General features: G+C 44.5%; 1 protein-coding gene across 1 annotated transcript in view; it reads right to left on the bottom strand.

The window, feature by feature from the left end:
- Nucleotides 1-27,261, bottom strand: part of LOC311144057 (voltage-gated delayed rectifier potassium channel KCNH8-like) — a gene marked incomplete at its 3' end in the record, with an annotated part of 201,314 nt that extends 174,053 nt beyond the window's left edge. Inside the window, exon 1 of the mRNA XM_084179997.1 lies at nucleotides 27,036-27,261. Within this exon, the coding sequence (XP_084036123.1) occupies nucleotides 27,036-27,111 (76 nt within the window). The 5' untranslated portion in view covers nucleotides 27,112-27,261. The remainder of the gene's footprint in view (nucleotides 1-27,035) is intronic.
- Nucleotides 27,262-27,593: the final 332 nt, after the last annotated feature.

Genomic DNA, 27,593 nt, shown 5'->3' with positions numbered 1-27,593 from the left:
AGAACTGAAAAAGCGTGTGCGAGCAAGGAGGCCTACAAACCTGACTCAGTTACACCAGCTCTGTCAGGAGGAATGCGCCAAAATTCACCCAACTTATTGTGGGAAGCTTGTGGAAGGCTACCCGAAGCGTTTGACCCAAGTTAAACAATTTAAAGGCAATGCTACCAAATACTAATTAAGTGTATGTAAACCTCTGACCCACTAGGAATGTGATGAAAGAAATAAAAGCTGAAATAAATAATTATCTCTATTATTATTCTGACATTTCACATTCTTAAAATAAATTAATGATCCTAACTGACCTAAAACAGGGATTTTTTACTAGTATTAAATGTCAGGAATTGTGAAAAACTGAGTTTAAATGTATTTGGCTAAGGTGTATGTAAACTTCCGACTTCAACTGTATATATATATATATATATATACAGTGAGGGAAAAAAGTATTTGATCCCCTGCTGATTTTGTACGTTTGCCCACTGACAAAGAAATGATCAGTCTATAAATTTAATGGTAGGTTTATTTGAACAGTGAGAGACAGAATAACAACAAAAAAATCCAGAAAAACACATGTCAAAAATGTTATAAATTGAATTGCATTTTAATGAGGGAAATAAGTATTTGACCCCCTCTCAATCAGAAAGATGTCTGGCTCCCAGGTGTCTTTTATACAGGTAACGAGCTGAGATTAGGAGCACACTCTTAGAAGCAATCAATCAATCAGATTCCAAACTCTCCACCATGGCCAAGACCAAAGAGCTCTCCTATTATGTCAGGGACAAGATTGTAGACCTACACAAGGCTGGAATGGGCTACAAGACCATCGCCAAGCAGCTTGGTGAGAAGGTGACAACAGTTGGTGAGATTATTCGCAAATGGAAGAAACACAAAAAGTTGGTGCGATTATTCGCAAATGGAAGAAACACAAAAGAACTGTCAATCTCCCTCTGCCTGGGGCACCATGCAAGATCTCACCTCGTGGAGTTGCAATGATCATAAGAACGGTGAGGAATCCCAGCTGCCTTGAGATCATTGACAATATCCTCCCGTGTAGTTCTGGGATGATTCCTCACCGTTCTCATGATCATTGCAACTCCACAAGGTGAGTCTCCTGACACTTGTGAGGGTCGTAGAGCATCTGCAGCCAATTGAAACACCATCGATTTTCAGGGTGTCTCATGGTCTGACAAACTCCACTCTAGCTCTGCCACGTTTCACCGCAGATGCGGAAGTGCGACACTGGCGGATGAGATGCATCCAATACAAAATAAACTGATATCTCTAGCTTAAACTGACAGATTTTGATGGGGATTTTTTTGTTATGTAACTTAGATTGACACACCGGTGCGTCAATCGACTCTAGGGGGTTAAAAGCTAGCTTGATTTTAGTAACAGGTGCCGTAATCTGCCATCTTGAAAGCAAACAATTTGATAAGATAGTAAAAATAAATAAATAAAGAACATTGCTAATGTACTGTAAGGACCAGCAATGCCAAACAAGATAAACCTCGCTTATTCTCAAGTTATGCCAATACTTGTTACAGTTATAATTACAATCCAGTGAGGGATGCCCAAATGTAGAACCTAGAGTAAGGGATAAACGCTGATGTTCTGTACATTACCTTGGAAATAATGGACTCCCTTTGCGGAGTCCATTTTTCCAAGGTGATGTACAGGACGGAGGCGTTTATCCCCTACTCATTGTTCTAAACAGAGGCATTTATCCCACTTATACCACCGTTGCCAAAGAAAACAATACTAAAGAACAGATTTACCAGTAAAAATCTTGAAATTTTCATTTTTATAAGAGAATTCATACTTTTTAATCTTTCGGTTGCTAGAGACACGACCCAGTTGTTCATTTTATATGTTCCGTTGCCATGCTCCCTGGCAATGTTCTTTAACCCTTGCTTGCTTGCTAGCTAGCCAACTAGCTACGATTAACACACGACCTCTGCAGCCAATTGAATACATTTCAATTCTATATCTGACATGGTACAGGTAGGTGTCTTCTTTTTTTAAGCCAATAACCATGTGTGTGAGGTGTATACTTTTCTTTCAAAGTAGATGTGTTTAAGACTACCAAGAAACACTTTGTATGATACTGATTTGGCCAACTGCAGTAAAAGGTTAACATTTTTACATTTACATTTTAGTCATTTAGCAGACACTCTTATCCAGAGCGACTTACAGTTAGTGAATACATATCTTTTTATACTGGCCCCCCGTGGGAAACAAACCCACAACCCTAACCCTGGCGTTGCAAACGCCATGCTCTATCAACTGAGCTACATCCCTGCCGGCCATTCCCTCCCCTACCCTGGACGACGCTGGGCCAATTGTGCGCCGCCCATGAGTCTCCCGGTCGCGGCCGGCTGCGACAGAGCCTGGATTCGAACCAGGATCTCTAGTGGCACAGTTTGCACTGCGATGCAGTGCCTTAGACCACTGTGCCACTCAGGACGAGGAGATCGCATTGCATATCAAACACTAGGCTAGACGATAGCTAAATAGTTTGTTCCTAGCAAAACTGCCAATATTACAACCAAATTCTAAAATATTAGTTGCTGAAAACAGCTGGTCAAACTCTAAAAATGTGGGAGGATTTGACAGCATAGCGGCAGAGGGGACCGGAGACATTCATGTTCATCATTCACCACGTTAGGTCATCAGATGCTCAAAAAAAAAGTATCTGCAAAAACAAATCAATGCTAGCTAGCTAGCTACATTTTTCCCTTGTTGGCCATGCGTTTACAATGTATCCAATTTCAGTTTGTGTGGTCATTGATTTAGCTTTCTGTAACTTTGTAGCAAGTACAGTCTGCATGTGTAGGCGCATATTGTGCCATGATCGCAAGGTGTCCCGATATATTTTCAAACTGTCCCGTTATTTGGTTTTAATGTCCATTCTAGAATGCCCTTCTAGCCAATCAGAAACAAGCATTCAACAATGCTGTGGTATAATTAACCAATAAGGCCAGGGGAGGTGTGGTATATGGCCAATATACCATGGCTAAGGGCTGTTCTTATGCACGATGCAACGAGGAGTGCCTGGACACAGCCCTTAGCCATGGTATATTGGCGATATACCACACACCCTAGAGGTGCCTTATTGCTATTATAAACTGGTTACACACGTAATTAGAACAGTAAAATAATGTTTTGGTCATACCCGTGGTATACGGTCTGATTTACCACAGATTCAGCCAATCAGCATTCAGAGCTCAAACCACCCAGTTTATAATGCCATTTATACCATGGCATTGTTGAATACTCGTTTATGATTTGGCTTGAAGGGCATTCTAGAGTGTTTATTACTTCCCTATAACGCACGGTATTTCAGCACAGTAGAATTCAAAGGCTATAGTTCATTCTGATATGTTATTAGTTTGAGCTGCTTTTGAAAGCAAAAATCAAATTGAAAATATTATTGGCATTGTTGAATTCGATTATCATAATAGCTAGCTAGGACTGATGGTTTGGTTAGCTAAACATAAACTCAGCAAAAAAAGACACGTCCTCTCACTGTCACACCCTGGCTCTGGGACTCATTATGTTGAGCCAGGGTGTGTTCATTCTATGTTTTCTGTTTCTATGTTGGGTGTTCTAGGTTGTTTATTTCTATGTTTGACTGAGTGACTCCCAATCAGAGGCAACGAGTGTCAGCTGTGTGCTGGTTGTCTCTGATTGGGAGCCATATTTAACTGTCTGTGTTTCACTTTGTGTTTGTGGGTTTTTGTTCCGTGTTTGGTCATTGTCACTGAGGACTTCACGAGTCGTTTATTGTTTTGTGTAGTGTGCTTATTATCACTGACGGTAATAAAGTCAATCATGTTCGCTCAACACGCTGCGTATTGGTCTACTTCTCTTCAAGACAATCGTGACAGAAAAACCCACCATAAAAGGACCAAGCAGCGTGTCCAGGAGCAGGCAGACTGGACATGGGAGGAAGCGCCAGGAAAGGAGATGGAGAGGCTGGCGATGGCCCAGGTGGGCAAATCGTGGTCCTGGGAGGACATGCTCGGGGGCAAGGGACCTTGGGGTAGGATTAAGGCCCTGGCGAGAGAGGAGCAGCGGCGTCAGCAGTGCCATCGTCGGACGGACGAGAGGCACCCCCAATAATTTTTTAGGGGGGGGCACACGGCATGGGCGACTGGGCAGCAGGAGGCTGCCACAGGGCGAAATGGGAGACGAGGAGAGAAGGCCACCGGGTTACGGGAGCCATTGGCGAGAGGAGGGAAGGAAGTTGTAGAGGCACGGCGAGAGGTACTGAGGTGTATTGCCAGTCCGGTCCGGCCCGTTCCTGATCCCCGTTTAAGGCCAGTGGTGTGTGTTCCCAGTACGGTCCGGCCTGTTCCTGCTCCACGCACCAAGCCTACGGTGTGCGTCGCCAGCCCGGTCCGGCCTGTCCCTGCTCCACGCACCAAGCCTACGGTGTGCGTCGACAGCCCAGCCCGGCCTGTCCCTGCTCCACGCACCAAGCCTACGGTGTGCGTCGACAGCCCAGCCCGGCCTGTCCCTGCTCCACGCACCAAGCCTACGGTGTGCGTCGCCAGCCCGGTCCGGCCTGTCCCTGCTCCACGCACCAAGCCTACGGTGTGCGTCGACAGCCCAGCCCGGCCTGTCCCTGCTCCACGCACCAAACCTACGGTGTGCGTCGCCAGCCCAGCCCGGCCTGTTCCTGCTCCACGCACCAAGCCTACGGTGTGCGTCGCCAGCCCTGCCCGGCCTGTTCCTGCTCCACGCACCAAGCCTACGGTGTGCGTCGACAGCCCAGCCCGGCCTGTCCCTGCTCCACGCACCAAACCTACGGTGTGCGTCGCCAGCCCAGCCCGGCCTGTTCCTGCTCCACGCACCAAGCCTACGGTGTGCGTCGCCAGCCCTGCCCGGCCTGTCCCTGCTCCACGCACCAAGCCTACGGTGTGCGTCGCCAGCCCTGTCCGGCCTGTCCCTGCTCCACGCACCAAGCCTACGGTGTGCGTCGTCAGCCCAGCCCGGCCTGTCCCTGCTCCACGCACCAAGCCTACGGGGTGCGTCGCCAGCCCGGCCCGGCCTTTCCCTGCTCCACGCACCAAGTCTACGGTGCGCGTCGCCAGCCCGGTCCGGCCTGTTCCTGCCACTCGCACCAAGTCTACGGTGCGCGTCGCCAGCCCGGCCTGGCCTGTTCCTGCCACTCGCACCAAGTCTACGGTGCGCGTCGCCAGCCCGGCCCGGCCCGTTCCTGCCACTCGCACCAAGCCAGGGGTGCGAGTCGTCAGTCCGGCACAACCCGTGCCTGGGTCATCGGTGCCAATTCAGGTACCGCTCTACTGCTCCACTAAGGAGCTGAAGCCTACCGCTCCTGCTACGTCCAGTCCAGCTCCAGCCAGCGGGGCCAGACCGGACCAGGGGCGCTATGGGGGGTTTGTTGGAGGGTGGTGGGCAAGCCCGGAGCCGGAGCCGCCGCCGAGGAGGAATGCCCACCCAGCCCTCCCCTGTTTTGCTCGTATTTAGGCGCGGTCGCAGTCCGCGCCTTTAGGGGGGGGTACTGTCACACCCTGGCTCTGGGACTCATTATGTTGAGCCAGGGTGTGTTCATTCTATGTTTTCTGTTTCTATGTTGGGTGTTCTAGGTTGTTTATTTCTATGTTTGACTGAGTGACTCCCAATCAGAGGCAACGAGTGTCAGCTGTGTGCTGGTTGTCTCTGATTGGGAGCCATATTTAACTGTCTGTGTTTCACTTTGTGTTTGTGGGTTTTTGTTCCGTGTTTGGTCATTGTCACTGAGGACTTCACGAGTCGTTTATTGTTTTGTTATTTCGTGTGTATGCTTTAATTAAATAAAGCAAGTATGTTCGCAACTAACGCTGCGCTTTGGTCCACTCCTTCATACGACGTTCGTGACACTCACTGTCAACTGCGTTTACTTTCAGCAAACTTAACATGTGTAAATATTTCTATGAACATAACAAGATTCAACAACTGACACATAAACTGAACAGGTTCCACAGACATATGACTAACAGAAATTGAATAATGTGTCCCTGAACAAATGGGGGGTCAAAATCAAAAGTAACAGTCAGTATCTAGGGTGGCCACCAGCTGCATTAAGTACTGCAGTGCATCTCCTCCTCATGGACTGCACCAGATTTGCCAGTTCTTGCTGTGAGATGTTACCCCACTCTTCCACCAAGGCACCTGCAAGTTCCCGGACATTTCTGGGTGGAATGGCCCTAGTCCTCACCCTCCGATCCAAAAGGTCCCAGACGTGCCCAATGGGATTGAGATCCGGGCTCTTCACTGGCCATGGCAGAACACTGACATTCCTGTCTTGCAGGAAATCACGCACAGAACGAGCAGTATGGCTGGTGGCATTGTCATGCTGGAGGGTCATGTCAGGATGAGCCTGCAGGAAGGGTACCACATGAGGGAGAAGGATGTCTTCCCTGTAACGCACAGCATTGAGATTACCTGTAATGACAACAAGCTCAGTCCAATTATGCTATGACACACCGCTCCAGACCATGACGGACCCTGCACCTCCAAATCGATCCCGCTCCAGAGTACAGGCCTCGGTGTAACGCTCATTCCTTTGACGATAAACGCGAATCCAACCATCACCCCTGGTGAGACAAAACCGCGACTCGTCAGTGAAGAGCACTTTTTGCCAGTCCTGTCTGGTCCAGCGACAGTGGGTTTGTGCCCATAGGCGACTTTGTTGCCGGTGATGTCTGGTTAGGACCTGCCTTACAACAGGCCTACAAGCCCTCAGTCCAGCCTCTCTCAGCCTATTGCGGACAGTCTGAACACTGATGGAGGGACTGTGCGTTCCTGGTGTACCTCGGGCAGTTGTTGTTGCCATCCTGTACCTGTTCCGCAGGTGTGATGTTCGGATGTACCGATCCTGTCCAGGTGTTGTTACACGTGGTCTGCCACTGCGAGGACGATCAGCTGTCTGTCCTGTCTCCCTGTAGCGCTGTCTTAGGCTTCTCACAGTACGGACATTGCAATTTATTGCCCTGGCCACATCTGCAGTCCTCATGCCTCCTTGCAGCATGCCCAAGGCACGTTCATGCAGATGAGCAGTTTTTCAGAGTCAGTAGAAAGGCCTCTTTAGTGTCCTAAGTTTTCATAACTGTGACCTTAATTGCCTACTATCTGTAAGCTGTTAGTGTCTTAATGACTGTTCTACAGGTGCATGTTCATTCATTGTTTATGGTTCATTGAACAAGCATGGGAAACAGTGTTTAAACCCTTTCCAATGAAGATCTGTGAAGTTATTTGGATTTTTACGAATTATCTTTGAAAGTCAGGGTCCTGAAAAAGGGACGTTGTCACGGTCGTTGAGAGACGGGTCGGACCAAGGTGCAGCGTGAAAAGCGTACATGTTTATTAACTCAATAAACATAAAACAAAACAAGAAACAACGTAACGTGAAGTCCTCAGGCTATACACATACAAGCCTAAACGGAACAAGATCCCACAACTAAGGTAGGCAACCAGGCTACCTAAGTATGATCCCCAATCAGAGACAACGAGCGACAGCTGTCTCTGATTGGGAATCACACCCGGCCAAACATAGAAATACAACCTAGATCTACCACATAGAAATACACTAACATAGATATCAACAGAAAACTCACACCCTGACCCAACCAACGAGAGTTCTCACGATCAAGGCGTGACAGACGTTTCTTTTTTTGCTGAGTTTATATAGCAAGTCTGTTTGTTTGGTTACTAAGGCAATTACTGTAGCTATCTAGTAAACTTTCTACCTACTTTAATGGATGTTGAACACATTTCTACCTGCAAATGAACAAATGTTTTGTGGTAAATGTGTTAAATTATAGCCATGGTATAAAAGGGATAACCAACTCAGGGCTTTATGCATTCTCTGGAAAATAATGCAACTCCGTGGAAGGTAGTTCCACTCCGCTAGAGCGTTGTGGAACACACCTTCCACGTTGTTCATTATCTTCCATAGAACACATAGCCTCTTGTTGATTATCCCTTACATAATGCCCATCTAGTCCATAAACGAACACATAAACACACACACGCCCACTTAGCAGGTACACACACACTCAGTACACACACAAATCCAGGAGGAGCATTTTCTGAGAGAGAAGAACTACCTCCTCTGGCAGCGTCTGAAATAGTTCTGTTTACCTTCCATCTCATCAGTGACTGGGACGCTGATGGGAGGTGACAGTCCCCTGGCTGAGTCTGCCATGTTGATTTACTACTTACAGGACTTCAGTCACTACCAACAAGACAGGACAGGATGAAGACAGGACAGGACGGGACACTCCCTGCTTGGCTCAACACTTAAGTCACACAATGAGAGTCCATTGGAGTCGCTCATTGAATGAGAGACCAACTGTAGTCGTTGGATGAAATCCAGACCTCAGGCCATGTAAATGCTTACTTTAAAAGCCCAATATTAACCGTTAAGGTTCAGCTAAGGGTTGAGGGCTGGGAAGGTACGGGAAACAAAGTAGTGGTGGAGACTGGGTACATGGTATGGTGCAGGGCTCAATAACCACATCTGTAAATCTGTAAATGATTGGCCAAGCGCCTGTGAGATAATTGATAGCATCATCCCCAGCTTCCAATTGGCTCATTCATCCCCTGTAACTATTCCCCAGGTCGTTGCTGTAAATGAGAATGTGTTTTCCATCAACTTAAAATAAGGGTTAAATAAAATCAAATAAAAAATCTTATTAGAGATAGCAGGTAGATTAGTACAATTGATAATCCTAGGAATTTGACATGAAATTGATCAATGATGGTATACTTAAAGCTGCAATATGTCACTTTTTGGTTGACCCGATCAAATTCACATAGAAATGTGTGTTATAGATATGTCAGTTATTCTCATTGAAAGCAAGTCTAAGAAGCGGTAGATCTGTTCTAGGTGCGCTTCCCGTTCTTACGTTTCGGTTTTGGGTCTTTTGCTTTCGGTTTTGTACACTAGCTTCAAACAGCTGAAAATATAATATCTTTGTTATAGAAAATATATTTCACAGCAGTCTAGATGGTACAATGATTCTCTACAATATACTTGCTTGTTTTGTCACATAAACTGTAATTAAGTGAACTATTAGAATTTTTGCAACCACGAAATGGCGGAGCAATTTCTGCATAGTGCATCTTTAATCAGAACATTGTACATACATGGCATAGTATAATTTGAGATACTGGTTCCAATCAGGATCTTGTTTAGCCCCTCTCTCTCTCTCTCTCTCTCTCTCTCTCTCTCTCTCTCTCTCTCTCTCTCTCTCTCTCTCTCTCTCTCTCTCTCTCTCTCTCTCTCTCTCTCTCTCTCTCTCTCTCTCTCTCTCTCTCTCTCTCTCTATCTCTCTATCTCTCTCTCTCTCTCTCTCTCTCTCATTCCTTCCTCACATTTACATGTCTATGATAGCAGCCTGTCTTGTCTCCCCTTCAGCCAGAGGCCATTGGAAGGCCTGTCTTGTCTTGGCTGTTCATGAGGGAGGGTAGCCAGGGTAAAGGAGACAGGGGGTTGGCCCCCGGTGGCCGCAGAGCTCCATGGAGCTTCATCTGTTGCTCAGCCTCCCATGCAGCCCCAGTTATTCATCCAGACTGGAGGGGCTGAGGGGAGATACAGGGCTGTGCTCTCCCTCTCACACACTCCACTGCCTCCCACCCAGTCCCTTCCTTTCCCTAGCCTGGCCCAGCAAGCCTCAGGAGTTTGCCTACCCACATATTGTGTGTGTCCCAAATAGTAGTGCACATTAAAAGGAATAGGGTGCCATTTGGGATGCAGCCATGGTTTGAGTGCATTTTCAGAATAACTAATAACAGGCTGGATGGAGGCCAGGATATCCTCCAGGCATCTGGGGAAACAGCTCATATACTTGAAGGGATTTGTCTCTGATGTTGGTCCACCTTAAAGGCTCTATCTATTTGCCTTTCTTGCCTTTCTATGTGCTATGAAGCCATCAATGAGTGGCAGGGCATTTCTTCCCCAGTGGACCTATGAGGCTAATAAAGTACTCTCTCTCTTTCTCCCTTTCTCTCAGTATCTCTCTCCCTCTCTCTCCCTCCCTTCTTCCTCTCTCAGTCCCAAAGAACACAGTGGCCTCCATCATTCTTAAATGGAAGAAGTTTGGAACCACCAAGACTCTTCCTAGAGCTGGCCGCCCGGCCAAACTGAGCAATCGGGGGAGAAGGGCCTTGGTCAGCGAGGTGATCAAGAACCCGATGGTCACTTTGCCAGAGCTCCAGAGTTCCTCTGTGGAGATGGAAGAACCTTCCAGAAAGACAACCATCTCTACAGCACTCCACCAAGCAGGCCTTTATGGTAGAGTGGCCAGACGGAATCCAATCCTCAGTAAAAGGCACATGACAGCCCGCTTGGAGTTTGCCAAAAGGCACCTAAAGGACTCTCAGACCATGAGAAACAAGATTCTCTGGTCTGATGAAACCAACATTGAACTCTTTGGCCTGAATGCCAAGCATCACATCTGGAGGAAACCTGGCACCATCCCTACGGTGAAGCATTTTGGTAGCAGCATCATGCTGTGGGGATGTTTTTCAGTGGCAGGGACTGGGAGACTAGTCAGGAATGAAGGAAAGATGAACGGAGGAAAGTACAGAGAGATCCTTGATGAAAACCTGCTCCAGAGCGCTCAGGCCCTCAGACTGGGGTGAAGGTTCACCTTCCAACAGGACAACGACCCTAAGCACACAGCCAAGACGATGCAGAAGTGGCTTCGGGACAAGTCTCTGAATGTCCTTGAGCGGCCCAGCCAGAGCCCGGACTTGAACCCGATCGAACATCTCTGGAGAGACCTGAAAATAGCTGTGCAGCGATGCTCTCCATCCAACCTGACAGAGCTTTAGAGGATCTACAGAGAAGAATGGGAGAAACTCCCCAAATACAGGTGTGCCAAGCTTGTAGCGTCATACCCAAGAAGACACGAGGCTGTAATCGCTGCCAAAGATGCTTCAACAAAGTACTGAGTAAAGGGTCTGAATACTTATGTAAATGTAATATCTGTTTTTTATTTTTAATACATTTGCAAACATTTCTAAAAACCTGTTTTTGCTTTGTCATTATGGGGTATTGTGTGTAGATTGATGAAGAAAACAAATGATTTAATCGATTTTAGAATAAGGCTGTAACGTAACAAAATGTGGAAAAAGTCAAGGGGTCTGAATAATTTCCGAATACACTGTATCATATCTAATTTCATTTGTCACATGGGCCGAATACAACAGGTGCAGTCTTTACTGTGAAATGCTTGGTTCCCAACAATGCAGAGTTAAAATAATATATATATAAAAAGAAAAATAGTAACACAAGAGGAATAAAATACACAAGAATGGAGCCATATACAGTGAGTACCAGTACCAGATCAATGTGCTGAGGTACGAGGTAATTGAGGTAGATATTTACATGAAGGCAGGGTTTAGTGAATAGGCATCAGGATAGATAATGTGCTGAGGTATGAGGTAATTGAGGTAGATATTTACATGAAGGCAGGGTTTAGTGAATAGGCATCAGGATAGATAATCTCCTCTTATGACACTAATACTTTAGTATGGCCATATCTAATCGGCAATCAACAGGAGAGGACATCATTCACTACAATGTCACTCTCACTTTAAGCCCATTAGGCTTTTGACAGCTAGTGTCATTAAACTGTTTTGTTTTTAAAGTAATGTATTACCCCCCAGTCTTACAGGGCTCCTGAACATCAGTTCGTCTTGGTGTTCGACATTCCCATCACTTTTAATTCAGTGGTGAGACCATCAATATTGATTGGCTTAAACAAGGTTTACGCAGACAGTCATTGTTAATAATACATATGTGTTTGGGTATCTATTGATCCCAGAGAAGACAGCCTACTGGCTTCTTGACATGTAGTACTGTATATCTGACCTCACCCCAATTACTGGTGTGGTGAATTAGAATACATATGCAGAAGATACTCCAATGGTACTAGATAGGTGTACCTAATAAACTGTACATGCAATAGTAAAGATGCACTTTAATTAGGAATGCAAGAACAATAAAGAAATGCGCTGCTATAGTATAACATGCAAACACTTGGATATTCACACAGCAGAAACAGAGAGAGAGAGAAAAATAACTCAAACACACTTTCAGCAATGATAATGACCACAACACTTATTAGCATGCACAGGGTACATGCACAAACAATGCTAGCATTTAATGGTGCTAGCAAACAACATTACAACTTATCTTACTTATCTACAAACACCTAGCGCATCACACCAACTATTCCCCAGAGAATGGATGCACAACACTTTAGTTAGGAAACAGCATGTGAAAGGACCGTCAGCATCAAACACTTGCTTCTATCTCAAGACGACAAAACAGGCTCTAACATAAGTTGTGCGGGGCGGAGCCCTGGAGTGAGTCCAAGCGCCCTGATTGGTTGGAATGAGTGGAGGCTTGAAGGGTGATTGACAGGTGGGGACCCCTGGGCGAGGCCCATCAGGGATCCGAAGGCAGGGGCCAGCTGGGCCCCAGAGATGAGGTCAGGTGGTACCCCAGGTGCGAGGGCCGGAGGGTCTTCCAGTGCAGGAGGTGGGTGGCACCCCAGACCTGGAGACAGCAGGACCCCGGGTCAGGGAACAGTGGGTTCCCCAGGTCAGGGGACTGAGGGCCTAGCAGGGCAGGAAACTCAGGGCCTGACAGGGCAGGGGACTTGGAACCTACTACTAAGTGAGGACTGCAAGCCAGGTATGGCGGGAGGCTGCGAACCTAGCTGAGCAGGGAACTTGTAGCCTAGCGCTAGTATAGGAGACTGGGCGCCGACAGGGGGCTGCAAACTGGCTAGGAGCAGGGACTGCACACCTAGAGGAACAGATAACTCAGAGCCTAGCTGGACGGGACACCCAAGGCCTAGAACTATAGCAGGCGGTTTGGCGTGTAGCACTGAGGGAGCTGAGGACATCCTGCCAACTTGACACAACTGTGGGAAGCACTGGAGTGAACATAGGCTAGCATCCCTGTGGAACGCTTGATGCCTTGTAGAGTTCATGCCCTGACGAATTGAGGCTGTTCTGAGGGCAAATGGGTGAGGGCGGCGTGGGTGCAACTCAATATTAGGAAGGTGTTCCTAATGTTTGGTATACTCAGTGTATATACATACAATAGTAAAGTTGCACTTTACCTAATTAGGAATGCAAGAACAAAGAGATGCACAAACATATGCATACTGCTCTATTGGTCTAAATGTTTTAACGTGTATTTTTCCATATATAGACACATCCTATGTGTTTTAATAAAATCAACTATATGCATTGACCTTGTCTGATGTTTTAAGCTTACGGTTTGATGAAATAAGACAAATGCCTCAAGAGGGCACCAGAGATCTAGATAACGAGAAGAAAGAGAACGGACCCAACTATTCTCCTCCCACTCCTGCTGGCTTTCGCAGATTCTGCCATTACTCTCCTGAAGTTGCCGATAATAGGCTACACGAGGAGTCGGCAACCTTTCTCATGTTGAATGCCAATTTATCTTACCATTTCTACCCAACTGCGTGCCAGTTATGGTTTTCATATGCACATTATCGTGAAACAGTTTCCTTTAATTTATAATAACGTCTTCATATCTCAACATTGTCATGTGGTTAATCAACATTCTATCCAAATCTAAATGAAAATGATACAAACCTAAAAAGTAACTTCTATTGCCATTGCCAACTATGTAAAAATAGCCTACAAGAAGCTAACAAATAAAAACATTGCAGCCTGCAGGTAGAAAATATCCTGATAAAATAAATATCCTTTAAATCACATTGGCTACACATGGCCTGTCTGCAACTAACTTGACACATTGTATCAACTTGAGTCAGGCCAGAAGCACTAGCGAACTTGCAACATTGTATAAAATATTCTCGGCCCTCATGCCTCGCCGACAGTGTCACTGCATTTTGGTACACCAGAAGTACATTCATTTCCAATGGAACGCTGCGTTTGCCGTGCAGCATTGCATTGCAGAGGCAGTTGCAGTGGGTTCTGTGTGGTGCATACATTGGATATATCGAACGTATGCGTCAAACTGTATGCATTGACGGCTTGACAGAAATGGTAGCAGAAGGTGAATATTGAACTTATATATCCACATAATTTTCCTTCCTCATGATGCCATCTATTTTGTGAAGTGCACCAGTCCCTCCTGCAGCAAAGCACCCCCACAGCATGATGCTGCCACCCACGTGCTTCACGGTTGGCATGGTGTTCTTCGGCTTGCAAGCTACCCCCTTTTTCCTCCAAACATAACGATGGTCATTATGGCCAAACAGTTCTATTTTTGTTTCATCAGACCAGAGGACATTTATCCAAAAAGTACGATCTTTGTCCCCATGTGTAGTTGCAAACCGTAGTCTGGCAGTTTTATGGCCAATTCCCCCTGAAATAACAAAATATTATGTTTTACAGTGAAAATACCTGATTTAAACATATGTAAAGGCTAATGAATAATGTAACGGTTGGTGTGAGGTGTGACCCAGGTGCAGTGCAGGATATACAGTAGGCAGTAGGCAGAGAAGGTGAAACAAGGATCTTTACTGGTGGTCCCAAAGCCAGAAAACAAAATAACGGACTTATCACGATAAAAGAAAGGCGGAGCAAATAAGTCTCCAAAAACCGGCTGACAGCCTAAATAAGAAATACTACCTAAGACTGAAACAAATAACGAAACAGGGAGAACACTTCTCAAGTACCTGTTCATTGATCGCCGATCAGATACTGCGTAGTACTGCTGGACATAGAGAAACTAGCAGAGAAAACTGAGCAAGGGCATAAATACACAGTGAACAGGTAGACACAGGTGACACCAATAAGATAATGATTAGTCCAGACTATGAGTGAGGAGGTGCCTAAGGTTGTCGGAGGATGACACCTAGTGGGTCGCTCCAGAACTGCGACCCCCTCCTGTAACAAAATAATGGTAAAATGATTTCTAAGATCATCTTGATCAAGTATATACAGAACCCAAATCAACTTCAATCTACTGAAAAAAGAAATAATCTGCTATGATTAAACATACAGTACATAATAAGTTAGAGCCACTGTATTTTCCCATTGGTCACAAATGTGACCGCTAAGATATTTTCATATTTTCCACGAGCATCATGGATTCAATGTCTTAAACATGAAGGCACATATGTAAACTAGACCCTTTAAACATTATATTTACAAAGAAAATAAGCTTTTGGTGCCAAATCCGTCTTTAAAAGTAGACTTTGGAGATTTATGCTTGTGGTCTTATGACCATTTTGAGAAATCATATGAAACTTCTCTGAATCAGACTACACACCTTAAAAATGCATAATAATGACTTATTTGTTGATAAGTACTACTTTAACTTCTCTAGAGACTTTTCCCCCCACTATTGTGACCGATGGAATTAAATGGGTTAATAAAATATTTCACTTGTGTATATTAAAATGTTTTATTTGATGACTTATTAAGTCATCATCTCATCTCTGCTCAGGCAGTAGCAGCCAGTCTATCTCAGTGTTCCTCAAAGAGTCATCCTATTTAGGCTGGTAGCCTAGCTGGCTACCTGCCTGATGTCTGACAAAATCACTATTTTAGTAGTTCTTCAAAGTAGAGAAGGCATACTTTTAAGACTGCTGAATTACAACTATCAATCAATCAGATGTATTGTCGGGTAAAGATACCCAAGGGCAACGCTGAGACTCACTTTAAAAAGTATACCAAACAAAAACCATTGATTTCAAAGTTTAACAAACCATACAACTCTATGCACAAAGACTACCTTTGATAATTTTCACTGAACATTTTACAAAAACACATTTACAGGAAGAACTGTGCAGATACAAAGTTTGGTAACAGAAAACAACTGAGGGACATTTTACCGTAATTCTGTTACCAAACTTTGCATCTGCACAGTTTTTCCAGTATGTACAGTACCAGTCAAAAGTTTGGACACACCTACTCATTCCAGGGTTTTTCTTTATTTTTACTATTTTCTACATTGTAGAATAATAGTGAAGACATCAAAACTATGAAATAACACAAATGGAATCATGTAGTAACCAAAAACGTGTTAAACAAATCAAAGATTATTTTATATTTGGGATTATTCTAAGTAGCCACCCTTTGCCTAGATGACAGCTTTGCACACTCTTGGCATTCTCTCAACCAGCTTCATGAGGTAGTCACCTGGAATGCATTTCAATTAACAGGTGTGCCTTCTTAAAAGTTCATTTGTGGAATTTATTTCCTTCTTAATGCGTTTGAGCCAATCAGTTGTGTTGTGACAAGGTAGGGGGGGTATACAGAAGACCAAGTCCATATTATGGCAAGAACAGCTCAAATAAGCAAAGAGAAACGACAGTCCATCATTACTTTAAGACATGAAGGTCAGTCAATACGGAAAATGTATTCAACTGTAGTCGCAAAAACCATCAAGCGATATGATGAAACTGGCTCTCATGAGGACCGCCACAGGAAAGGAAGACCCGGAGTTTCCTCTGCTGCAGAGGATAAGTTCATTAGAGTTAACTGCACCTCAGATTGCAGCCCAAATAAATGCTTCAGAGTACAAGTAACAGACATATCTCAACATCAACTGTTCAGAGGAGACTGCGTGAATCAGACCTTTATGGTCGAATTGCTGCAAAGAAACCACTACTAAAGGACACCAATAAGAAGAAGAGACTTGCTTGGGCCAAGAAACCCAAGCAAAGGATATTAGACCGGTGGAAATCTGTGATTGATTCAACCACTCAACAAATTTCTGGTTAACAAACTATAGTTTTTGCAAGTTGGTTAGGACATCTACTTTGTGCATGACACAAGTAATTTTTCCAACAATTGTTTACAGACAGATTATTTCACTTATAATTCACTGTATCACAATTCCAGTGGGTCAGACGTTCACATACACTAAGTTGACAGTGCCTTTAAAAAGCTTGGAAAATTCCAGAAAATTATGTAATGGCTTTAAAAGCTTCTGATAGGCTAATTGACATCATTTGAGTCAATTGGAGGTGTACCTGTGGATGTATTTCAAGGCCTACCTTCAAACTCAGTGCCTCTTTGCTTGACATGGGAAAATCTAAAGAAATCAGCCAAGACCTCAGAAAGAAAATTGTAGACCTCCACAAGTCTGGTTCATCCTTGGGAGCAATTTCCAAACGCCTGAAGGTACCACGTTCATCTGTACAAACAATAGTACGCAAGTATAAACACCATGAGACCACGCAGCCGTCATACCACTCAGGAAGGAGACGCGTTCTGTCTCCTAGAGATAAACGTACTTTGGTGCGAAAAGTGCAAATCAATCCCAGAACAACAGCAAAGGAACTTGTGAAGATGCTGGAGGAAACAGGTATAAAAGTATCTACATCCACAGTAAAATGAGTCCTATATCGACATAACCTGAAAGGCCGCTCAGCAAGGAAGAAGCCACTGCTCCAAAACCACCATAAAAAAGCCAGACTACGGTATGCAACTGCACATGGGGACAAATATCGTACTTTTTGGAGAAATGTCCTCTGGTCTGATGAAAGAAAAATAGAACTGTTTAGCCATAATAACCATCGTTATGTTTGGAGGAAATAGGGGGCGGCTTGCAAGCCGAAGAACATCATCTCAACCGTGAAGCACAGGGTGGCAGCATCATGATGTGGGGGTGCTTTGCTGCAGGAGGGACTGGTGCACTTCACAAAATAGATGGCATCATGAGGAAGGAAAATTATGTGGATATATTGAAGCAACATCTCAAGATATTAGTCAGGAAGTTAAAGCTTGGTCACAAATGGGTCTTTCAAATGGACAATGACCTCAAGCATACTTCCAAAGTTGTGGCAAAATGGCTTAAGGACAACAAAGTCAAGGTATTGGAGTGGCCATCACAAAGCCCTGATCTTACTCCTATAGAACATTTGTAGGCAGAACTGAAAAGGTGTGTGGGAGCAAGGAGGCCTACAAACCTGACTCAGTTACACCAGCTCTGTCAGGAGGAATGGGCCAAAATTCACCCAACTTATTGTGGGAAGCTTGTGGAAGGCTCCCCAAAATGTTTGACCCAAGTTAAACAATTTAAAGGCAATGCTACCAAATACTAATTGAGTGTATGTAAACTTCTAACCCACTGGGAATGTGATGAAAGAAATAAAAGCTTAAATAAATCATTCTCTCTACTATTATTCTGACATTTCACATTCTTAAAATAAAGTGGTGATCTTAACTGACCTAAGACAGGGAATGTTTACTAGGATTAAATGTCAGGAATTGTGAAAAACTGAGTTTAAATGTATTTGGCTAAGGTGTATGTAAACTTCCGACTTCAACTGTATGTGGGAACTCCTTCATGACTGTTGGAAAAATATTCCTCATTAAGCTGGTTGAGAGAATGCCAAGAGTGTGCAAAGCTGTCATCAAGGCAAAGGGTGGCTACTTTGAAGAATCTAAAATCTAAAATATATTTTGATTTGTTTAACACTTTTTTGGTTACTACATGATTCCATATGTGTTATTTCATAGTTTTGATGTCTTCACTATTATTCTACAATGTAGAAAATAGTAAAAAATAAAGAGTAGGTATGTACTTTTTCACTGTGTAAATTGTTCAAAGTAGTCATTGTGCATAGAGTGTATGATATGTTAAACTTTGAAATCAATGGTTTTTGTTTGGCATACATTTTAAAGTGAAAAATCGGAGTCTCAGCATAATTCCGTTACCATGGAATTCCCCCTAAGCAACTGCTCTCTTTAGTGATGTGCAGGTTGCAAACAATTCTTTCTTTTTGAACGACTCTTTTTACTGACTCGAGAGTCATGATTCGTTTTTTCTGAGTAACTCGTTCATTTTAGTAATTCGTTTGACCTGCTGGCCGCAATGAGTCCTACAGCAGGATTGATACACGCTCCTCCCGCTCAGAGGCTCCAGAGACGTGATCCAACCAACAACTGTCTGCCATATATGCGCGCAGGAAAATAGATTGAGAAAGACATGTTTAGAACTGATAATTGATCGCATGTTGCAAGAATGAATTCAATTAATTGATTACTGAATGTTATGATGGATACAGCTTTATAGAACCGAAACATACACCACCTCTGTTCAACAAACTCGAGAACGAATCGTTTGGGGGGCTGCTGTTCGCAAACGATATTGTGCTTATCACCTTCACGGCAGTCAAGCAATGCATTCCGCCACGATTCGTTCACAATCTAGTCCGGTTGCAGCCACAACTAGACCTCGTTTCAAATGTATCAAGAAATAATCTTATTTGTATGCCTAGCAATCAACAATGCACACTTTTACAAGTCTCAGTCACAAATGACAGCTCCAATGAATAAGCCCCCTATGGTGAACGACATGTGAATGAGAGGTTTGCAGAATCATGACTCTTTCGAGTTTTCAGTTCATCATTCGCCAGTAGGGGGTTCTGCGCACCCCCTATGGTGAACGAGATATGAACTAGAGGCTTGTAGATTTATGACCAATGTTTCCTCTAAGCTGTGGCAATTGTGATCGAATCAACGCAATATTAACCACTTTCAATGCAACATACCTAAACAAAACGAACTATGCAAGAGATTTAGAGATTTTGTTGTAGGCAGAACGCATCGGAGTAGGATTCTATTGCATTGACACACATGACTCAGCCGTACTCTACACAGACCAGTGCGGCATAACCAATCAGAGCTGCAGTAGGCCGATATGCAAATAGATCATTGCCATATATGGATCTGTGCCATTTACTTTGATCTGGACTGTGTTTACAGCTGTGGTCGTGAGTAGATGTGCTTGTTTTGAGATCAAAGCGAGATATGCATGTATAGATCATTTGTAGTCAGCAATAGGGGAGGGACTGCTTCCTACAAGAGCACAAAACGTGTACATTTCTAGACATCTTTGAAAAGCGAGTCAGGTAAAAAGCTTTTTTTTATGTCTTAAAGGGGCAATGTTGTATTTTGAGACAGGCTTGAATAAGCTAAGTAGCCAATAGGCAGAGGATAGCATAATTTGTCTGATTCTCTGTAATAATGGTATGGGAATAATAATGCATTTTATTTAGTAAAGTGGTTTCTTGCATCAAACAACACAACACCATTTTCAGCCACCTCCATGTCTGAAGGACAAGTGGATAAACAGGTTAATGTCAAGCCCTGCATGTTTTTTTCAAAAGTCTCATGGAATGTAGGCCTACATTGAGCACCACACATTGGCTGCTACTGTAAGTTGAATGATATAACAGCTATTTCCATTTTAATGTTATGGGATGCATTTTCTCCATTGTTTTTTATGGTAGGCCACTCTGGTAGGCCTACATTATGATCAAATAGCCACAGTAGCCGACTTGGGTACATCCTCAGTGTTCACAATGTTCAAGTTTGCGCTCAGCAGACCTGAAATTTGCTCAGTGCCGTGAAGAATTAGAATTAGAGGGAACATTGATCATGACTCTTTTCAGTTTTCAGTTCATTATTCGCTGGTAGGGGGTCCTGCGTTCTCTGGACATTACTGACTCAAATCAAAAAATGAGTAGAAAGATTTGTTCCTCTGACTGAACGAGTCGAAAAGATCTGAGTCAGTAAAAAGAGCTGAACTTCCCATCACTACTCTCTATGAAAATGTATCCACTCACTAACTGTAAGTCGCTCTGGATAAGAGCGTCTGCTAAATGACTAAAATGTAAATGTATGCCTCTCGTCGACAACGTGTTCTGTTCCTCTCTGTGTCTGTCTGCCGGCCCCACAGGTTTGCCCGGGCAAGAACCAATGAGAACAGGCAGCTGTAGGCGCAATGGATTCTGGTCATTGTAGTTAATTACCATTGGACTGTTGAAAACTACACCTTCCTACAACGTCCCACAGTTGAGAGGAACGGCGCGTTGAGATCACAGAAAAAAACGACCTAAATGGAATTCAAATAATTGAACCGACGTCAGTCAATTAGTTATTTAAAAACAGAAAATAAACAAAAATGTTGACTAATCGCTCAGCATTGCTATGTAGGGAATAGGGTGTCATTTGGGACGCAGACCAATCTTCTTCTCATTATAAATGTGCAAGAGCAACCCTAATTGATGTGCTCATTAATTGTGCTCTTAAATCACAGTCTGAATGAAAAATGCAGTTAGGCTATTGTGTCTCTCAGAGACATGAAACAATCCTTGCTGTACTGCAGCAGGATCATGAATGTGTGTGTGTTGTTCTGTGTTCATGTGTCAAATCTTCTCTCCTTCCTCTCTCTCCTCTCTTCACCCCACTCTCCCGCCGTGAGGCCTCTTCCCTGGGGCAGCCATGATCCTGTCCACAGCTGATAATGAGAAGCAGATTGTGCCTATGACCTGGAGCTAGTGTACTGCCCTGGGGAGCAGCCTGGTACAATACAAACACGCAACACAACACACACTCTTTATACAACACTACACTGCTTCCTCCTGCCCTGCAGCCGTTTACACTGAGCCAAAACTGCTGAAATGGTGGCTGGCTCCATTCTTATTGGGATACGCTGTTGGTCCTGCGTGGCCATTCTTTCAATTAAATTATAGATGTTTCATTGACCATTCATCGAGAGACTACTAGTTGTTTCTACACATTTTCAGATAATAACATGCTCTTTGTATCCAGACAAAATGTGTAGTGTGCATCGTTCCTGTCAAGAGTGCAGAGTGCAGTACATACACTACAGCATGTTTCAAACCAGTGGCTACACTAAACCACTACCACTTCCTCATCACAATCCCCCCCCCCAGAGAACACAATGACTATTGTCTAAGACAGCCCTAGGAAAGACACCTGGCTGTGATAACCATGCTCCATTGCTAATCGGCCCAATCTCACGCCCTGCTTTCATCACCTCACAATGGACCACTTCAGCAGAGCTATAGCCTGGAGGTGTGAGCCATACAGGAAACAGTCAATGGGAATGGGTGGTGGGGACTGGAGGAGAGGGATGTAAGGGATGGAGAGGTGGTGGGAAGGGAGGTGAGGGGACTGGGTTTAGGGGAGGAGAAGGGAGTGAGGGGAGAGAGAGAACGACTGGCAAGTGAGAGAGGAAGAGGAAGCAAAAGGAGAGAAAGCAAGGTCTGGGGAGAGGAGAGGTGGCGTCTGGTCTGGTCTGTCCCTCAGAGGTCCATCTGCTGAACAGACTTACCCTAACCTGATTATCACAGACCAGGATGACAGAATGAATATGGATGATTGACGTATTACAAATCTGAGTGGTGCATGTCTGAATAAGGGGTTTTAAGGGAGAAAGAAAATAAAGTGAGCAGTGATATGGATGAAACCAATGAGATTAAAATGAGTCTGGACAGCCAGTTCTCTCTCTCTCTCTGACTCTAATCAATATAGGATTTGCAAGTGATGGTCATGGTGGTGGTTGTGATGGTCATGATGGTGCTGGTCATGGTGGTGGTGGTGGTTGTGATGGTGCTGGTCATGGTGGTGGTGGTGGTTGTGATGGTGCTGGTCATGGTGGTGGTGGTGGTTGTGATGGTGCTGGTCATGGTGGTGGTGGTGGTGGTGGTTGTGATGGTGCTGGTCATGGTGGTGGTGGTGGTTGTGATGGTGCTGGTCATGGTCATGGTGGTGGTGGTGGAGACATAGGGTTTGGCAAATGGCAGCTGTACATCCCAAAATACAGTCATGCTTGGATGGGGATGTGAGAGTGGGTGATGAGTCAATTCCGTAACCACACCATGATATGCAGACAGACGCTTTGTAGCTTGGCCTGTTGTTGTATATCAGAGAGTGGTGGTAAATGGCATGCATCACACCAAGAGGGTTGAAAGAAGGTGCAATCGTGCTCAACCGATTAGGGAAAAGTAAAAGCATGCGTCATACGGAGAGGGGCCGATAAATAAGGTCAGCATCATCACGTTTCCAGAAGTATGATTCAGGTTCAAGGTGTGACACTGGCGAGACAGGAGTGTGAAACTGGGGAGACAGGAGTGTGAATGTGAGACTAGGCATGGGTTGGCTATGGCCTTTAGGCCCCACAGCATCTCCTACAGTGTTATGATAAAGACATGAGGTGGATAAACCTTCCTTGTGAATCTGGAGTCTGGCAGTTGACCGTTTGGAGCCAACTGGGTTTGAACCGTTGTCTCCTGCGCCCTGTGCGCTACAAGGCTGTTAAAGCAAGTCTTCCAGTCTGGAAGGTTACTCATCAAACCAGTCTATGGTCCCTGGTCAAAGGTAGTGCACTATATAGGGAATATAGTGCCATTTGGGACACATCCAGGGATGAGTCCGTACAGACTGGAGACTGGGACAAAGCTAAACTCTGCTTTGATTCTCTCTCTCTCTCTTTTTACTGTGTTATCGTTGGCTTAATGAGAGCTTTAGAAGGAGGTGGGTTGCTCTGCATCTCTGTGTCAGACCGTTTATAAAACACAAAGCTCTGTGTTTGTTTGTCACAGGCAGCAACGAGATGCAAGAACAAAATGGCTTTATATTTAGCTCCGCGGGTGCTTTGTAAAACGTTTAGGCTCTGACTCTCTGCAGATCCAACTTCAGACAGCACCACGGCCACCATGAATCCTTGACATCCATGGGAGTTAATTACAATGACTGCACTTAGATTGCTGGAGGTGGATAATTACGGAGAAGAGTGAACCAACACTGCAAATGGAAAGAAAAGAAAGGCCTGTGTCTTTGTAGCTCTAAGAAGAGAAATTGAGTGGATCTCTTTTGGATGAGCCAGAGTAAATTTGGATGCTGGATAGTTGGAAAGAAAGTGTGTGGATGGATCGCTGTTGGATGAGCCAGCATTCGTTAATTGTTAATTGTCATTGTATAGCCATTTGAAGTTTAAACAAAAATATATATATATTATTATAATGTTGTACTTTTACCCCCGTGATATCCAATTGGTAGTTACAGTCTTGTCCCATCGCTGCAACTCCCCTACAGACTCAGGAGAGGCGAAGGTCGAGAGCCATGCATCCTCCGAAACATGACCCTGCCAAGCCGCACTGCTTCTTGACACACTGCTCGCTTAAACCGGAAGCCAGCCGCACCAATTTGTCAGAGGAAACACTGTCCAGCTGGCGACCGAAGTCAGCTTGCAGGTGCCGGCCCGCCACAAGGAGTTGCTAGAACGCGATGGGACAAGGAAATCCCGGCCGGCCAAACCCTCCCCTAACCCGGACGATGCTGGGCCAATTGTGCACCGCCTCATGGGTCTCCCGGTCACGGCCGGCTGTAACACAGCCTGGGATCAAACCCGGGGCTGTAGTGACGCCTAAAGCACTGCGATGCAGTGCCTTAGACCGCTGTGCCACTCGGGAGGCCCCGTCATTGGTAGTTTAAACACAGGACAGACTTTTTCCCTTCTGAGTTCTGGCTGTTCAGTGGGTACTTGAGTCACTTGGTTGGTTTGGACTACAGTCTAACCGTTGAAGCGACTACATTGTATACTTACGATTGAAGGTGCCAAATTAATTAGGCTAAATGGTTAGGATAAAGTCGGTTACTGAGGGTGGGTGTTCAAACTAATGGTAGGCCTCAACCAAGCCTATATGGCAAATTATTTATTGTGCTCAATGAAAGTCTATGGTTTAATACCAAAGAACCTACCAGCAGAGATCAATTGTTCATGGGGAGTCACATCTTTGAGGAAATCTTGGTTTGAAAGACCCCTGAAATGATAAGCAAGGTCATGCATTCTAACTCAAAAATGGAACATCTTGCCTGCTCTCAAGAAAGACCAAGGACTGTTTTTGCTCTTTAATTTAGTTTAGTTTTTCTAAGGAGAGCTCTCGTGGAGTCATACAACACAATGGACACACATGCCAATGACAGAGAATTGAATACAAATCATTGCAGACAAGGGTGAGCAGAGGAAATGTCTAGGAAATCCATTGATTGACAGGTGAAGCACACACACACTCTCTCACACTGCAGCATACACCATTCAAAAATAACAGATCACCCTGATTGCCCATATCTATCTATGTAGGCCTATGCTGGAGTTCCAATACAACAGTCCTTGTATTACAGTGACTAAATTACTGCATATACTGCTGAAGAGCCACATTAAGGTAGAAAACACAATTTGATCTTATCCAAAATTGTCAACAAAATGAAACAAGCCCACTAATAAGATTAGTTATAGCCTAAAATGTCACCAATTCCCACCAGCAGTGCCGCCTCTGCCTATACGCAGACTACGAGCTGTGCGTAGGGGCTCCGACCACTAGGGGGACCCCGACCAATTATTTTATATGAACATGGCATAAATCATGGCAAAAGGGCCCTCAAAACACAAGACGGATCGCGGCCCCGTCCATCAGACTAAGTTATTCCACATCAATCACAAGTGTTGGTAAGATGAGCTGCAGTGAGTGAGTGAGCCTTGTTCGTCTGCTCTTATCTTCCTCTAGAGGAGAGGGTGAGGACGGATCGTTGGAATGGATGAGATTGGATCTGCCTCTAAGATTGTTTGCTCTGGTGTCAGATAGCGCTTTTATCAAGCTTTCACACATAAATGGTTTATGGGGAACACTCGTTCACCCAACTCGCAAACTAAGGCAGGCTCCATCACAATGGATCAAAAGGCATCTGCAAGCTTATGATGTTATTTTTATGTTTGATAATCCAAGATTCTCCACTAACAGTATGTGATGAATTTGTTTATAATTCTTGCTAAATATTAAATCCATGAAATGAAATCCTTTCAGAAAAAAACATAATATTCAATATTTTTAAAGGTTCAATTAAATAAATACTTTGCCACATTGAATAGGCCTAATAAACTCTGTAATAATAAGAAAGTCATTAAATCTATTGATAGGCCTACTCTTGTGTTTTTGTTTGTGTGTATCTGTTGTGATGTTTTGTGTTACAATTTTTACGAAGGATGTATAGATTTTTGTAACACACCTGAATTTGTATCCTTCAAAATGCATGGAATTTCAATAAAAATCACACAAGGATCGAGCGCCCTGCTTGGAACTTGACCGCCCACATCCCCAGCATGCGCCCTAAAACCAACCAACGCGCACGGGCTGCTCATCGCATCTGTTCACAACTACCCTCCTCTGACAGAACCTGTTTGAAACTCCCGCTTTCATAAAGTGTTTACTGCTTTAATGATATAGAAATAGAGGCAGCTTTAAAAAACATGAATGAACATATCGTTTTCTGATCAAATCACATACCAAAGTTGGAGACAGCTGAGGTGAATGGTGATGTATGGACAGTAGCATCCAGTGCATTATTAAACAATGGACCTCAGTATTGCAGTTTAACAGGTGCGCTATCTCGGTATTCTCAATCACACCGACACTTATGAATCAAGCGAGCCCTGTCTATCCACGTGCACAAATGTATTAAAGCTTGGAAATGGTTTTATGCAACGTTGAAGATCCAAGCATGCGTGCGTGTGCATGTGCGCGCATCGGAATCATAAAACTAGCACCTATATTTATGAATAACCAACCCAAACATTTGTTTTCTGACCAAAGACACCATGATAACAAAACGCATATTTTCTTGGTGTTTTATTTTTCCTCTCGACAAAATAACGTCCGTGATGAAGTCCAAATGTTGAAAACAAAAACGGATTTTCTGAATGTGAAATCAGTCATTCCCGATGTAGCAATAACTGCATTTTGCTGTTTATTATTATGCAGCACATACTTAATAGTAAGCAGAGAAAGGGTTAGAATAAGATGTGTTTACAAAAGGATACATAGACCACAAAGCACCAGAACGTGCTGCCCTCAGTTGCGCCAGACAGAAACCATTGAACAAAGAAACCACACAAAAAAAAGAACAACAAAAAAAAGAAACCACACAAAGCTAGCCTACGCCAACTGTTCGTTTAAGGCAATTTTCGAAAAGGTCAGCTATCGATTATAATAATAGGTGAAGTCCAGACAATGCTTTAAAGCACGAAAATTGATGAATATATATAGGCTACTGTCAATACATTGAAGTGAAATCAATGTGGGTGCTTTGTCAATCACAGCGTACTGGGTAGGCTATAGTGCAGGCTCTGAAAGTTCAAAACAATAGAGGTTTTTAGGAGACCTATGACCTGGAGTTTGGTTACTTACGGGTGCCATCGAAGCGGGTGGCGATGGTGTCCAGGAAGGTGTTCTGCGGGGCCAGCAGACCCCTCATGACCGGCATCCTGGACCGGGTCGACTGGGTCCTCCTGCCTCGGCGACCCGGGGCAGTGGACTCCTGGTCAGACCCGAACCCGGGAAAGAACCTGGACGTTCCGGGCGCGCATCCTAGCCCCTGGAGGAGCGCGCCGATCCGAGATACGCGTGGCTCCACTTTGAGACCGGGGTTGTGACCATATCCTTCAAAAGAAAACGTGCATACTGGGTCTTGGAGAACACAAACCTGGCACCAGCTTTTAGCTATAGACAACCAGCTATAAATAACTTAGTGTGTTTATCTTTTGCAATGGCTCTGTTGTTGAACCAGCACAGGGTAAGGACAGCGCAAGTTTCGGTGCTGAGGCTGTGAACTGAACTCCGGAGGCAAGCTCCTCCTCCGCAGTATACAGTACAGCGCGCTCTCCCCCTCGCTGTTCCCTCTCCCCCTCGCGGTTGCTTGGTTTCTCTTGGTTACTACTTGGAGCAGATGTCATGTCACGTGATACA

This window comes from Coregonus lavaretus, assembly GCF_964263955.1.
Source record: "Coregonus lavaretus genome assembly, chromosome: 16".
Classification (NCBI taxonomy): Eukaryota; Metazoa; Chordata; class Actinopteri; order Salmoniformes; family Salmonidae; genus Coregonus; species Coregonus lavaretus.
The sequence above is the reverse complement of the archived record's forward strand: the minus strand, read 5'-3'. Positions and strand labels throughout refer to the sequence as shown.